This window comes from Entelurus aequoreus, linkage group LG10, assembly GCF_033978785.1.
Source record: "Entelurus aequoreus isolate RoL-2023_Sb linkage group LG10, RoL_Eaeq_v1.1, whole genome shotgun sequence".
Taxonomy (NCBI): Eukaryota; Metazoa; Chordata; class Actinopteri; order Syngnathiformes; family Syngnathidae; genus Entelurus; species Entelurus aequoreus.
The window spans coordinates 40,689,473-40,706,945 of record NC_084740.1 but is presented as its reverse complement, the minus strand read 5'-3'; the positions used below and the strand labels follow the sequence as shown (position 1 = coordinate 40,706,945).

Genomic DNA, 17,473 nt, shown 5'->3' with positions numbered 1-17,473 from the left:
GGGGACACAAGATGGGCACGAGTGTGACGGGGGCACAAGATGGACAACAGTGTGACGGGGGCACAAGATGGGCACGAGTGTGACGGGGGCACAAGATGGACACGAGTGTGACGGGGGCACAAAATGGACACAAGTGTGACGGGGGCACAAGATGGACACCAGAGTGACGGGGGCACAAGATGGACAAAAGTGTGACGGGGGCGCAAGATGGATGCCAGTGTGACGGGGGCACAAGATGGACACGAGTGTGACGGGGGCACAAGGTGGACACAAGTGTGACGGGGGCACAAGATGGACAAAAGTGTGACGGGGGCACAAAATGCACAAAAGTGTGACGGGGGCACAAGATGGACACGAGTGTGACGGGGGCACAAGATGGATGCCAGTGTGACGGGGGCACAAGGTGGACACAAGTGTGACAGGGGCACAAGATGGACAAAAGTGTGACGGGGGCACAAGATGGACACGAGTGTGACGGGGCACAAGATGGACAAAAGTGTGACGGGGGCACAAGATGGACAAAAGTTTGACGGGGGCACAAGATGGACAAGAGTGTGACGGGGGAACAAGATGGACACCAGAGTGACGGGGGCACAAGATGGACAAAAGTGTGACGGGGGCACAAGATGGACAAGAGTGGGACGGGGGCACAAGATGGACAAGAGTGTGACGGGGGCACAAGATGGACAAGAGTGTGACGGGGGAACAAGATGGACACCAGTGTGACGGGGGCACAAGATGGATGCCAGTGTGACGGGGGCACAAGATGGACACGAGTGTGACGGGGGCACAAGGTGGACACAAGTGTGACGGGGGCACAAGATGGACAAAAGTGTGACGGGGGCACAAAATGCACAAAAGTGTGACGGGGGCACCAGATGGACACGAGTGTGACGGGGGCACAAGGTGGACACAAGTGTGACGGGGGCACAAGGTGGACACAAGTGTGACGGGGGCACAAGATGGACAAAAGTGTGACGGGGGCACAAGATGGACAAAAGTGTGACGGGGGCACAAGATGGATGCCAGTGTGACGGGGGCACAAGATGGACAAAAGTTTGACGGGGGCACAAGATGGACAAGAGTGTGATGGGGGCACAAAATGGACAAGAGTGTGACGGGGGCACAAGATGGACAAGAGTGTGACGGGGGCACAAGATGGACAAAAGTGTGACGGGGGCACAAGGTGGACACAAGTGTGACGGGGGCACAAGATGGACACGAGTGTGACGGGGCACAAGATGGACAAAAGTTTGACGGGGGCACAAGATGGACAAGAGTGTGACGGGGGGACAAGATGGACAAAAGTTTGACGGGGGCACAAGATGGACAAGAGTGTGACGGGGGCACAAGATGGACAAAAGTGTGACGGGGGCACAAAATGGACAAGAGTGTGACGGGGGCACAAGATGGACAAGAGTGTGACGGGGGCACAAAATGGACAAGAGTGTGATGGGGGCACAAGATGGACAAAAGTTTGACGGGGGCACAAGATGGACACCAGTGTGACGGGGGCACAAGATGAACGCCAGTGTGACGGGGGCACAAGATGGAGAAAAATGTGACGGGGGCACAAGATGGACACGAGTGTGACGGGGGCACAAGATGGACAAAAGTGTGACGGGGGAACAAGATGGACACGAATGTGACGGGGGCACAAAATGGACAAAAGTGTGACGGGGCACAAGATGGACATCAGTGTGACGGGGCACAAGATGGACATCAGTGTGACAGGGGCACAAGATGGACACGAGTGTGACGGGGGCACAAAATGGACAAAAGTGTGACGGGGCACAAGATGGACATCAGTGTGACGGGGCACAAGATGGACATCAGTGTGACAGGGGCACAAGATGGACACGAGTGTGACGGGGGAACAAGATGGACAACAGTGTGACGGGGGCACAAGATGGACACGAGTGTGACGGGGGCACAAAATGGACAAAAGTGTGACGGGGGCACAAGATGGACAAAAGTGTGACGGGGGCACAAGATGGACACGAGTGTGACGGGGGAACAAGATGGACAACAGTGTGACGGGGGCACAAGATGGACACGAGTGTGACGGGGGCACAAAATGGACAAAAGTGTGACGGGGACACAAGATGGACAAAAGTGTGACGGGGGAACAAGATGGACACGAATGTGACGGGGGCACAAAATGGACAAAAGTGTGACGGGGCACAAGATGGACATCAGTGTGACGGGGGCACAAGATGGACACGAGTGTGACGGGGGAACAAGATGGACAACAGTGTGACGGGGGCACAAGATGGACACGAGTGTGACGGGGGCACAAAATGGACAAAAGTGTGACGGGGGGAACAAGATGGACAGGAGTGTGACGGGGGAACAAGATGGACAACAGTGTGACGGGGGCACAAGATGGACACGAGTGTGACGGGGGGACAAAATGGACAAAAGTGTGACGGGGCACAAGATGGACATCAGTGTGACGGGGGCACAAGATGGACACGAGTGTGACGGGGGAACAAGATGGACAACAGTGTGACGGGGGCACAAGATGGACACGAGTGTGACGGGGGCACAAAATGGACAAAAGTGTGACGGGGGGAACAAGATGGACAGGAGTGTGACGGGGGAACAAGATGGACATCAGTGTGACGGGGGCACAAGATGGACACGAGTGTGACGGGGGAACAAGATGGACAACAGTGTGACGGGGGCACAAGATGGACAAGAGTGGGACGGGGGCACAAGATGGACAAGAGTGTGACGGGGGCACAAGATGGACAAGAGTGTGACGGGGGAACAAGATGGACACCAGTGTGACGGGGGCACAAGATGGATGCCAGTGTGACGGGGGCACAAGATGGACACGAGTGTGACGGGGGCACAAGGTGGACACAAGTGTGACGGGGGCACAAGATGGACAAAAGTGTGACGGGGGCACAAAATGCACAAAAGTGTGACGGGGGCACCAGATGGACACGAGTGTGACGGGGGCACAAGGTGGACACAAGTGTGACGGGGGCACAAGGTGGACACAAGTGTGACGGGGGCACAAGATGGACAAAAGTGTGACGGGGGCACAAGATGGACAAAAGTGTGACGGGGGCACAAGATGGATGCCAGTGTGACGGGGGCACAAGATGGACAAAAGTTTGACGGGGGCACAAGATGGACAAGAGTGTGATGGGGGCACAAAATGGACAAGAGTGTGACGGGGGCACAAGATGGACAAGAGTGTGACGGGGGCACAAGATGGACAAAAGTGTGACGGGGGCACAAGGTGGACACAAGTGTGACGGGGGCACAAGATGGACACGAGTGTGACGGGGCACAAGATGGACAAAAGTTTGACGGGGGCACAAGATGGACAAGAGTGTGACGGGGGGACAAGATGGACAAAAGTTTGACGGGGGCACAAGATGGACAAGAGTGTGACGGGGGCACAAGATGGACAAAAGTGTGACGGGGGCACAAGATGGACAAGAGTGTGACGGGGGCACAAGATGGACAAGAGTGTGACGGGGGCACAAAATGGACAAGAGTGTGATGGGGGCACAAGATGGACAAAAGTTTGACGGGGGCACAAGATGGACACCAGTGTGACGGGGGCACAAGATGAACGCCAGTGTGACGGGGGCACAAGATGGAGAAAAATGTGACGGGGGCACAAGATGGACACGAGTGTGACGGGGGCACAAGATGGACAAAAGTGTGACGGGGGAACAAGATGGACACGAATGTGACGGGGGCACAAAATGGACAAAAGTGTGACGGGGCACAAGATGGACATCAGTGTGACGGGGCACAAGATGGACATCAGTGTGACAGGGGCACAAGATGGACACGAGTGTGACGGGGGAACAAGATGGACAACAGTGTGACGGGGGCACAAGATGGACACGAGTGTGACGGGGGCACAAAATGGACAAAAGTGTGACGGGGGCACAAGATGGACAAAAGTGTGACGGGGGCACAAGATGGACACGAGTGTGACGGGGGAACAAGATGGACAACAGTGTGACGGGGGCACAAGATGGACACGAGTGTGACGGGGGCACAAAATGGACAAAAGTGTGACGGGGACACAAGATGGACAAAAGTGTGACGGGGGAACAAGATGGACACGAATGTGACGGGGGCACAAAATGGACAAAAGTGTGACGGGGCACAAGATGGACATCAGTGTGACGGGGGCACAAGATGGACACGAGTGTGACGGGGGAACAAGATGGACAACAGTGTGACGGGGGCACAAGATGGACACGAGTGTGACGGGGGCACAAAATGGACAAAAGTGTGACGGGGGGAACAAGATGGACAGGAGTGTGACGGGGGAACAAGATGGACAACAGTGTGACGGGGGCACAAGATGGACACGAGTGTGACGGGGGAACAAGATGGACAACAGTGTGACGGGGGCACAAGATGGACACGAGTGTGACGGGGGCACAAAATGGACAAAAGTGTGACGGGGGCACAAGATGGACAAAAGTGTGACGGGGGAACAAGATGGACACGAATGTGACGGGGGCACAAGATGGACAACAGTGTGACGGGGGCACAAGATGAACGCCAGTGTGACGGGGGCACAAGATGGAGAAAAATGTGACGGGGGCACAAGATGGACAAAAGTTTGACGGGGGCACAAGATGGACACCAGTGTGACGGGGGCACAAGATGAACGCCAGTGTGACGGGGGCACAAGATGGAGAAAAATGTGACGGGGGCACAAGATGGACACGAGTGTGACGGGGGCACAAGATGGACAAAAGTGTGACGGGGGCACAAGATGGACACGAATGTGACGGGGGCACAAAATGGACAAAAGTGTGACGGGGCACAAGATGGACATCAGTGTGACGGGGCACAAGATGGACATCAGTGTGACAGGGGCACAAGATGGACACGAGTGTGACGGGGGAACAAGATGGACAACAGTGTGACGGGGGCACAAGATGGACACGAGTGTGACGGGGGCACAAAATGGACAAAAGTGTGACGGGGGCACAAGATGGACAAAAGTGTGACGGGGGCACAAGATGGACACGAGTGTGACGGGGGAACAAGATGGACAACAGTGTGACGGGGGCACAAGATGGACACGAGTGTGACGGGGGCACAAAATGGACAAAAGTGTGACGGGGACACAAGATGGACAAAAGTGTGACGGGGGAACAAGATGGACACGAATGTGACGGGGGCACAAAATGGACAAAAGTGTGACGGGGCACAAGATGGACATCAGTGTGACGGGGGCACAAGATGGACACGAGTGTGACGGGGGAACAAGATGGACAACAGTGTGACGGGGGCACAAGATGGACACGAGTGTGACGGGGGCACAAAATGGACAAAAGTGTGACGGGGGGAACAAGATGGACAGGAGTGTGACGGGGGAACAAGATGGACAACAGTGTGACGGGGGCACAAGATGGACACGAGTGTGACGGGGGCACAAGATGGACACGAGTGTGACGGGGGCACAAAATGGACAAAAGTGTGACGGGGGCACAAGATGGACAAAAGTGTGACGGGGGAACAAGATGGACACGAATGTGACGGGGGCACAAGATGGACAACAGTGTGACGGGGGCACAAGATGAACGCCAGTGTGACGGGGGCACAAGATGGAGAAAAATGTGACGGGGGCACAAGATGGACAAAAGTTTGACGGGGGCACAAGATGGACACCAGTGTGACGGGGGCACAAGATGAACGCCAGTGTGACGGGGGCACAAGATGGAGAAAAATGTGACGGGGGCACAAGATGGACACGAGTGTGACGGGGGCACAAGATGGACAAAAGTGTGACGGGGGCACAAGATGGACACGAATGTGACGGGGGCACAAAATGGACAAAAGTGTGACGGGGCACAAGATGGACATCAGTGTGACGGGGCACAAGATGGACATCAGTGTGACAGGGGCACAAGATGGACACAAGTGTGACGGGGGAACAAGATGGACAACAGTGTGACGGGGGCACAAGATGGACACGAGTGTGACGGGGGCACAAAATGGACAAAAGTGTGACGGGGGCACAAGATGGACAAAAGTGTGACGGGGGCACAAGATGGACACGAGTGTGACGGGGGAACAAGATGGACAACAGTGTGACGGGGGCACAAGATGGACACGAGTGTGACGGGGGCACAAAATGGACAAAAGTGTGACGGGGGGAACAAGATGGACAGGAGTGTGACGGGGGAACAAGATGGACAACAGTGTGACGGGGGCACAAGATGGACACGAGTGTGACGGGGGAACAAGATGGACACGAGTGTGACGGGGGCACAAGATGGACACGAGTGTGACGGGGGAACAAGATGGACAACAGTGTGACGGGGGCACAAGATGGACACGAGTGTGACGGGGGCACAAAATGGACAAAAGTGTGACGGGGGGAACAAGATGGACAGGAGTGTGACGGGGGAACAAGATGGACAACAGTGTGACGGGGGCACAAGATGGACACGAGTGTGACGGGGGAACAAGATGGACACGAGTGTGACGGGGGAACAAGATGGACAACAGTGTGACGGGGGCACAAGATGGACACGAGTGTGACGGGGGCACAAAATGGACAAAAGTGTGACGGGGGCACAAGATGGACAAAAGTGTGACGGGGGAACAAGATGGACACGAATGTGACGGGGGCACAAGATGGACAACAGTGTGACGGGGGCACAAGATGAACGCCAGTGTGACGGGGGCACAAGATGGAGAAAAATGTGACGGGGGCACAAGATGGACAAAAGTTTGACGGGGGCACAAGATGGACACCAGTGTGACGGGGGCACAAGATGAACGCCAGTGTGACGGGGGCACAAGATGGAGAAAAATGTGACGGGGGCACAAGATGGACACGAGTGTGACGGGGGCACAAGATGGACAAAAGTGTGACGGGGGAACAAGATGGACACGAATGTGACGGGGGCACAAAATGGACAAAAGTGTGACGGGGCACAAGATGGACATCAGTGTGACGGGGCACAAGATGGACATCAGTGTGACAGGGGCACAAGATGGACACGAGTGTGACGGGGGAACAAGATGGACAACAGTGTGACGGGGGCACAAGATGGACACGAGTGTGACGGGGGCACAAAATGGACAAAAGTGTGACGGGGGCACAAGATGGACAAAAGTGTGACGGGGGCACAAGATGGACACGAGTGTGACGGGGGAACAAGATGGACAACAGTGTGACGGGGGCACAAGATGGACACGAGTGTGACGGGGGCACAAAATGGACAAAAGTGTGACGGGGACACAAGATGGACAAAAGTGTGACGGGGGAACAAGATGGACACGAATGTGACGGGGGCACAAAATGGACAAAAGTGTGACGGGGCACAAGATGGACATCAGTTTGACGGGGGCACAAGATGGACACGAGTGTGACGGGGGAACAAGATGGACAACAGTGTGACGGGGGCACAAGATGGACACGAGTGTGACGGGGGCACAAAATGGACAAAAGTGTGACGGGGGGAACAAGATGGACAGGAGTGTGACGGGGGAACAAGATGGACAACAGTGTGACGGGGGCACAAGATGGACACGAGTGTGACGGGGGCACAAAATGGACAAAAGTGTGACGGGGCACAAGATGGACATCAGTGTGACGGGGGCACAAGATGGACACGAGTGTGACGGGGGAACAAGATGGACAACAGTGTGACGGGGGCACAAGATGGACACGAGTGTGACGGGGGCACAAAATGGACAAAAGTGTGACGGGGGGAACAAGATGGACAGGAGTGTGACGGGGGAACAAGATGGACATCAGTGTGACGGGGGCACAAGATGGACACGAGTGTGACGGGGGAACAAGATGGACAACAGTGTGACGGGGGCACAAGATGGACACGAGTGTGACGGGGGCACAAAATGGACAAAAGTGTGACGGGGGGAACAAGATGGACAGGAGTGTGACGGGGGAACAAGATGGACAACAGTGTGACGGGGGCACAAGATGGACACGAGTGTGACGGGGGAACAAGATGGACAACAGTGTGACGGGGGCACAAGATGGACACGAGTGTGACGGGGGCACAAAATGGACAAAAGTGTGACGGGGGCACAAGATGGACAAAAGTGTGACGGGGGAACAAGATGGACACGAATGTGACGGGGGCACAAGATGGACAACAGTGTGACGGGGGCACAAGATGGACACGAGTGTGACGGGGGCACAAAATGGACAAAAGTGTGACGGGGGAACAAGATGGACAGGAGTGTGACGGGGGCACAAGATGGACAACAGTGTGACGGGGGCACAAGATGGACAACAGTGTGACGGGGGAAGAAGATGGACACGAGTGTGACGGGGGCACAAAATGGACAAAAGTGTGACGGGGGCACAAGACGGATGCCAGTGTGACGGGGGCACAAGAAGGACGCCAGTGTGTTGGGGGACCATGACAAGCGGTTGTGTGGCGGCCTTACCTGCGACTTGACCTGCTTGGCCAGCGCCTTGAACTCGGAACTGTTGGAGTTCTCGTAGGCGACCTCAAAGACCTGGTTGGTGATGCGCATGGAGCCGCTGTACATCTTCTTGACACGCACGTCTTTACGGACTGCGAGGACACACAGAACATGGCCATGAAGGAGCGTTCACAGCAGCAACACAAAGACTTGTTCAATAGTTCCACGTGTTCAAACCCAGGCTGAAACACTTATTTAATCACGCATACGACAACAGAGTATTTTATCTTCACACTTTGATTTTAATTAGAAATGTAATTGTTTTAGAATTATTTTATTTTAGGATTCTACTTTGAAATATGATTATTTTATTTTCATTTTTTGCCTTCCGGTAATTTTCTGTAAAATACTTTCAATTGCCTCGTGTACAAATTGTGCTCGATAAATCACCCCGCCTCGCCTTCTTTTGATTTCTGTTTGATCCAGGCCTGTCCAAAATTGAAAAACAAAATCATGCGAGGGCCATTTTGATATTTTTCATTTTCTAAACCAATACAATATTTGTTGTAAACATTTGGGCTTCCCTCAATTTTGGTGAACGTAAAAGGTCCCGGGGACCCAAAAGGGTCTCAGTTAGGGATGTCCGATAATGGCTTTTTGCCGATATCCGATATTCCAATATTGTCCAACTCTTAATTACCGATACTGATATCAACCCATACTGATATATACAGTCGTGGAATTAACACATTATTATGCCTAATTTGGACAACCAGGTATGGTGAAGATAAGGTCCTTTTTAAAAAAAATTATAAAATAAGATAAATAAATTAAAAACATTTTCTTGAATAAAAAAGAAAGTAAAACAATATAAAAACAGTTACATAGAAACTAGTAATTAATGAAAACAAGTAAAATGAACTGTTAAAGGTTAGTACTATTAGTGGAGCAGCAGCACGCACAATCATGTGTGCTTACGGACTGTATCCCTTGCAGACTGTATTGATATATATTGATATATAATGTAGGAAGCAGAATATTAATAACAGAAAGAAACAACCCTTTTGTGTGAATGAGTGTGAATGGGGGAGGGAGGTTTTTTGGGTTGGTGCACTAATTGTAAGTGTATCTTGTGTTTTTTATGTTGATTTAATAAAAACAAACAAAAAAAAACGATACCGATAATAAAAAAAACGATACCGATCATTTCCGATATTACATTTTAAAGCATTGATCGGCCGATAAAAATCGGCAGGCCGATATTATCGGACATCTCTAGTCTCAGTCATTAAAAAAAAAAAAAGAGTCATATATATATATATATATATATATATATATATATATATATATATATATATGTATATTTTTTTTCACTTTCAAGACTTAAATATCTATCAAATTCAGATCTATTTTTAATTATTTTGATGCTCTTTTTGTCAAAATCCTTTTTATTTAATCGGACGGGGGCACAAGATGGACACCAGTGTGACAAAACCCTTTTTATATAATCGGAAAAACACAAAATAAGCAATATATTTCCCAAAAAGTAGAATATAAGTAATTTGAGCCTCAAAAGGAAAAATTATTCATAGCCCTAATAATTCATCATTATTTCTGACGATGACAGTTTAACAAAAAATATAAGGATCCAAAACATTTTCACTCATAAAAGTGTTAAAAATAAGTCATGGATCAAAATATTTAATTTTTTACTTTCAACGCTTAAGTCTCTAGATCAGTAAAGGTCCTCAATCTTTTTCCACCAAGTGCCACCTCAGAAAACACTTGGCTCTCCAAGTACCACCATAATGACCAACATTATAATACAGTAACAAAGTAGGCCTAAATAGTCATTAAAAACAATGCAGAGTTTTTATTCAACAACTAATTACCTCCCTGCTTAGCGCTCAGCACCAAGGGTTGGAATTGGGGGTTAAATCACCAAAAATGATTCCCGGGCGCGGCCACCGCTGTTGCCCACTGCTCCCCTCAGCTCCCAGGGGGTGAGCAAGGGTGATGGGTCAAATGCAGAGAATAATTTTGCCACATTTAGTGTGAGTGTGACAATCATTGGTACTTTAACTTTATATTTAATATCTCTTGACACTGTAACAAGTACACACAGTTTGGAAAATAGGAAAATAAAACAGTAATAACCTAATTAAGTGATTATTTGGCGTACCACTAGTGCAGTTCTTCTCAAATAGTGGGGTGGGGGCCCTGGGAACATGCGTTATCAGTATCATAAAGCAAAACGTGCTCATTGTAGTCATTAATCCTGACTTTCTCATTTTGATTAAAAAAATTTACTAAAATCAGCAAAAATTGTTACATTCATTTTTATTTTGTCGGTTGAAGTTTTTTTGAATGTGAATTTATTATTATTTATTGAGTTATTTTTATTTTTCAGTATCAAATGGTTTAAGTTAGTCCAAAACTGTTTATAATTTAAATAAAAAATAAAACTAATTCAATTACAGGCATATTAATGCACTGTGCATCTTTTCTGTTATTGTTTGTTGTACATTGATCTATATTTCTTTTTTTTTTTTAATTCTGTATTGTTATTAAGGATACAATGTTATGCAGAGGTGTACTTATAACAATTGTATAGACAAATGATACTATGCACGGCAGCTTTGTGTTTTTGGAGTCAACATGGCAACTTTTATCGTTACATTTCACTCGTTTGCTCTTTTATTCAACTTTTCAACGTTTCTTTTGTAACATTATTTTTTTTAAATGTGTCGAGGGCCGTTAAAAAAACAGATTGGTGACTTAAAAATAATTAATAAGTAAGTAAATTAATATACTTGGTCAATTCTCAGGTCACGACATGTAAATGGAGTATTGTTGGCAGTTTTTGGATGGTTATTTAGAGGGCTTTGTGGGCGTAATAGAGGAGCTCCTATTTACTCCATTGTTAGCTGACTTTTGCTAATGTTTATTTATGATTTAAAAAATGCATAAAAAAAGATATGCGTTCTTGTTTCACATGAAAAATTGTGAACCGTAGGCAAAATAAAAAAAATAAAAGTGCAGTTCCCCTTTAAGAACATGTATATTTGTAAATGAATGATTATTAAATATAAAAAGACATACATAATATACAATCAAGTATAGTATAATATATGTATTATATACTATAATATAATAGTGGAGATTTAAAATTGACACCCATTGAAATGAATTAAAATCAATTTAATCTGTGCTTGGTACCCTAAAATAACACAATTTTAATAGGATTTTTTTTATTTAGATAAGAAAAATTGTTTGAAAAACAACACCAACAAGTAGTTAGCAGCTTCACTACATCACATATATTCTTTTCTATTTTTTAAGCATATTTTGTGTATTTCTGACCAAAATTAGGCATCTTTTAAGCATAAAAATGGGTACATGAACAAGAAGCATCAATACTAGAGTAGTATTGGTCCCTGGATGGGACTAAACCAGTCAGAGCGCAGTGTTCAGTATCGTGGCCACTGATTGGCTCAGCCTCAGTACTGCTTTTACGAGTGTCAAGGTGACTATGTGAGTGTTGTTTCATGTGTACAGAGCTCTCATAATGTTAAAAACATATTTAGAAGCTTTTGTATGCTCTGGCCATGAAAGTAATGTATTCATAATTAATACTTCCTACTTGGCAGGGATTCATTTAGTGCGGTCAGGTTTCAGAACTGATGAACCAGAGTTTACTGTAGTTTCATGAAGCAATGTAATAATCTACAGCATTTACCTCAGAGGAGCGGACTTCTACGCTATCTCCTTTGAGCTGCTTCCACGTCAAACACACCATCAGCAGCGTCTCCATATTTTCATGGATAAATGTCAACCTTTTGTTTATTATTTTAACGTCCTTGGCTGGCATTATCGACTCATTCTGCGTCAGTATGGTGCAGACTAGCAGTGCTACGCTCCCACTGCTTCACCAAGTTAGGTAGCTACACACTCATGTTTTTGATGATTTCTTTCTTCAATTCAATGAATATCATCCACTTCTTCTCAGCACACTTACTTTTCTGCAACATCAGCGCAAAGCACAGCTGCTGCAAACACTCAAAATCAAGAAGTAGAAAATACTAAATAAAAGTCTGGCAGGAAATAATAAACAATAAATAACCTTTTTGTAGTATGTGAAAATGTCCCGTGCCAGTGGATTTGGAACTAACGCCCCCCAGGATTTACAAGTGTGTACTCGGAGACGTAAAACTCACAGTGGAAATGCCAGACCAGCAGGCCGGCCATCAGCGCCACCACGGCGGCGAAAACCAACACTCCAATCACGGCGCCGACCTTGCTGGGACCCTTCTTCTTCTCCAGCTTCTTGTTGTCAGGCGCCGGCAGAAACTGAACCGTCGTGTCCCATTCTTTGTCCTGGAAGACAAACATGATGAACATAAAAAACTTGTGTCTTTTACATTTGCCAATGGAATTCCAGATATATCTTTATGTATATATATGTGTATATATATATATATATATGTGTGTATATATATATATATATATATATATATATATATATATATATGTGTATGTATATATGTGTATGTATATATGTGTATATATGTGTATGTATATATGTGTATGTATATATGTGTATATATATATATATGTGTGTATATATATATATATATATATATATATATATATATATATATATATATATATATATATATATATATATATATATATATATATATACACACATATATATATATATACACATATATACATACACATATATACATAATCACCTTGTTCAAAGAACAAAACCAACACAGTGCATGAACTCACAACAAATTACACACTTGCAAATCAGATGGAAAATTAGAGGGAACATTGTTTGGGGGTATCCATATTACTTAGACTTCCTTTTTATTGTCATTCAAATGTTAACTTTACAGTACAGATACGCCGATAGGGAGAAGTTTTTATTTACACGATTGATTGATTGAATGGAACTTGTATTAGTAGATTGCACAGTACAGTACATATTCCATACAATTGACCACTAAATGTTAACACCCGAATACGTTTTTCAACTTGTTTAATTAAGTCGGGGTCCACGTTAATCAATTCATGAGTCTGGTGTGTCTTGACCGCTGCGGCGGACGCTCCGCCGAACCCGAGTCTGACTCACCGAACCCCTAGGGTTCGATCGAACCCAGGTTAAGAACCACTCTTCTAACCACTAGGCCTGAGTTAAACATGACTTAACTGACAATCAAGCTAGGAACTTTGTAAACAAACTGCTCCCAGTTCACAAAGCTCCATAAACCCAGGTGGCAGATTTTATACCTTGGGACTTTTCATTCAGGATTTGTTTTAAATGCTATGTTGATTGCTTTTGTTTGACCTTAAGTCAATGAAATCAAGCAAATATACTACCGTTCAAAAGTTTGGGGTCACCCAAACAATTTTGTGGAATAGCCTTCATTTCTAAGAACAAAAATAGACTGTCGAGTTTCAGATGAAAGTTCTCTTTTTCTGGCCATTTTGAGCGTTTAATTGACCCCACAAATGTGATGCTCCAGAAACTCAATCTGCTCAAAGGAAGGTCAGTTTTGTAGCTTCTGTAAGGAGCTAAACTGTTTTCAGATGTGTGAACATGATTGCACAAGGGTTTTCTAATCATCAATTAGCCTTCTGAGCCAATGAGCAAACACATTGTACCATTAGAACACTGGAGTGATAGTTGCTGGAAATGGGCCTCTATACACCTATGTAGATATTGCACCAAAAACCAGACATTTGCAGCTAGAATAGTCATTTACCACATTAGCAATGTATAGAGTGTATTTCTTTAAAGTTAAGACTAGTTTAAAGTTATCTTCATTGAAAAGTACAGTGCTTTTCCTTCAAAAATAAGGACATTTCAATGTGACCCCAAACTTTTGAACGGTAGTGTACATTCAAGCATTTGCAGTTAAACGGGGAGCATCAAAAACCTGTATCTGCACACCTCTGTCTCAACCAGGCGACGGCGCCGTGGACTACGTCGAAGCGTTTGCACCTGAAAGCGTGTCTTCCTAGGTGGCGTTCACTAATGTGTGGAAGATGAACGCCGGCAAGTCGCTGCTTGCGTATTCCAAGAATGTCGACCAGCCTCAGAATTGAGCAAATTGAGAGCTGAAGTGTCTTCTCGCACGGCGAGTGGCTGTTTAGCTCGGTAGCCGCCATGGAGAAAAAGTAACCTTTATGCGTGAGTGACGTCTGTGTGGAGGAAGAGGAGGAAGGTTTCGCCGGGTGAAATCCTGTCAAACCTGCTGGGCGGCGTGCGACAAGACAACAACAGTTCCTGCCTTGCTTGTGTAAGACGCCATCAGCTGCAAGACTGACTCCACTTACATTGTAAACATAAACAGCAGGGGTGTCCTAACTTTTTCCACTGAGGGCCGCACACAGAAAAATGAAAACATGCGGGGGCCATCTTGATAGTTTCCATTTTTCAATATGGAATAGGTCAATGATTCATATCAGTGATTTTAATTCATTAACATTTTTAAACAATGACAGTTAAAAAAAAACACAAAAATTATTGGGGATCCAAAAGGGTCCCACTCATAAAAGTGTTAAAAATAAGTCACACATTTTTTTTATTTTAACACTTAAGTCTCGAGATCAACTTCAGATCTATCCATCTATTTTTAGGTTACTGGGGTTTTTGTTTTTTTCATATTTTTTGTTTATTTTATGTCCTTTATGTCAAAGAAAATGTTTTTTTTTTATGGCACACGTACAAAATATGCAATATTTTCCCCAAAAAAATATTTCAGAGTGGATTTTTATATGTGAAGTAATTGGAGCCTTAAATAGGTCAATAATTCATAAACGCAATTTTATTCATTAATATTTTAAACAATGATAGTTGAAAAAAAAACACTAAAACTCTTGGGGATCCAAAAGGGTTCCACTCGTAAAAGTGTTAAAAATAAGTCATACATTTTTTTTCTCATTCAACACTTTAGTCTCGAAGATCGACTTCTGATCTAACCATCTATTATACGTTTTTTTTTCATGTTTTTTGTTTATTTTATGTCTTTTTTGTCAAAGAAAACAGTTTTTTATATGGCAAACGCACAAAATATGCAATATTTCCCCAAAAAATATTTCAGAGTGGATTTTTATATGTGAAGTAATTGGAGCCTTAAATAGGTCAATAATTCATGACAGCAATTTTAATTCATTAATATTTTTCAAACAATGACAGTTTAAAAAAATAATTAAAAAAAACAACTAAAATGATTGGGGATCCAAAAGGGTCCCACTCATAAATGTGTTAAAAGTAAGTAATACATTTTTTTTTCAACACTTTAGTCTCGAGATCGACTTCAGATCTGTCCGTCTATTATAATTTTTTTTTTTTTCATGTTTTTTGTTTATTTTATGTCTTTTTTTGTCAAAGAAAACAGTTTTTTATATGGCAAACGCACAAAATATGCAATATTTCCCCAAAAAATATTTCAGAGTGGATTTTTATATTTGAAGTAATTGGAGCCTTAAATAGGTCAATAATTCATGACAGCAATTTTAATTCATTAATATTTTTCAAACAATGACAGTTTAAAAAAACAATTTAAAAAAACAACTAAAATGATTGGGGATCCAAAAGGGTCCCACTCATAAATGTGTTAAAAGTAAGTAATACTATTTTTTTTTCAACACTTTAGTCTCGAGATCGACTTCAGATCTGTTCGTCTATTATAATTTTTTTTTTTTTTCATGTTTTTTGTTTATTTTATGTCTTTTTTGTCAAAGAAAACAGTTTTTTATATGCAAACACACAAAATATGCAATATTTCCCCAAAAAATATTTCCGAATGGATTTGTATATGTGAAGTAATTGGAACCTTAAATAGGTCAATAATTCATGACAGCAATTTTAATTCATTAATATTTTTCAAACAATGACAGTTTAAAAAAACAATAAAAATAAATAAATAAAATGATTGGGGATCCAAAAGGGTCCCACTCATAAATGTGTTAAAAGTAAGTAATACATTTTTTTTTTCAACACTTTAGTCTCGAGATCGACTTCAGATCTGTCCATCTATAATAATTTTTTTTTTCATGTTTTTTGTTTATTTTATGTCCTTTTTGTCAAAGAAAACAGTTTTTTTTTAAAGGCAAACACAAAAATATGCAATATTTTCCTCAAAAAATATTTCAGAGTGGATTTTTATATGTGAAGTAATTGGAGCCTCTAATAGCGAATTTAATTCATTAATATTTTAAATAATGATAGTAAAAAAAAAAAAAAAAAGACAAAAGGGTCCCATTCATAAAAGTGTTAAAAACAAGTCATACATTTTTTTTATTTCAACACTTGAGTCTCTAAATCGACTTCAGATCCATCCATCTATTATAAGATGTTTTTGTTTTTTCATCATTTTTGTTTATTTTATGCCCTTTTTGAAAACTGTTTTTATATGGCAAACACACAAAATATGCAATAGTTTCCCCCAAAAATATTTCTAAACGGGGTTTTTTTTAATATGAAGTAATTAGGTTAATAATTCATGACAGCGATTTTAATTCATTAATATTTTTCAAACAATGACAGTTTAAAAACAAAAAAACACAAATTATTGGGTATCCAAAAGGGTCCCGCTCTTAAAAGTGTTAAAAATAGGTCATACTTTTTTTTCATTTCAACACTTAAGTGTCTAGATCGACTTCAGATCTATCCATCTATTATAAGTTTTTTTGTCATGTTTTTTTGTAATATGTCCTTTTTTTCAAACAAAACTTAGTTCTATGATTAACTACATTCCTCCATAAAATAGATAATAATAATAATAATAATACCTGGGATTTTTATAGCGCTTTTCTAAGTACCCAAAGTCGCTTTACATGTTAAAAACCCATCATTCATTCACACCTGGTGGTGGTAAGCTACTTCCGTAGCCACAGCTGCCCTGGGGTAGACTGACGGAAGCGTGGCTGATAAACAGCTCTAAATGTGTACAGCAGATATGATCATATACGTCATTAATATGGTTTGTCTGAGTGACTGGACAGGAGAGGTTACATTTTTTTAAATAAAAATTGATACATTTTTGATTTT

The 17,473-nt window shown here is 44.0% G+C and overlaps 1 protein-coding gene across 1 annotated transcript in view; it reads right to left on the bottom strand.

The window, feature by feature from the left end:
• st14a (ST14 transmembrane serine protease matriptase a) overlaps positions 1-17,473 on the bottom strand; it is a 74,328-nt gene that overhangs the window by 40,784 nt on the left and 16,071 nt on the right. The window contains exons 3-4 of the mRNA XM_062060864.1: positions 12,621-12,780; positions 8,425-8,555 (exon numbers count right to left, since the gene is read on the bottom strand). Coding sequence (XP_061916848.1) covers positions 8,425-8,555; positions 12,621-12,780 — 291 coding nt within the window. The remainder of the gene's footprint in view (positions 1-8,424; positions 8,556-12,620; positions 12,781-17,473) is intronic.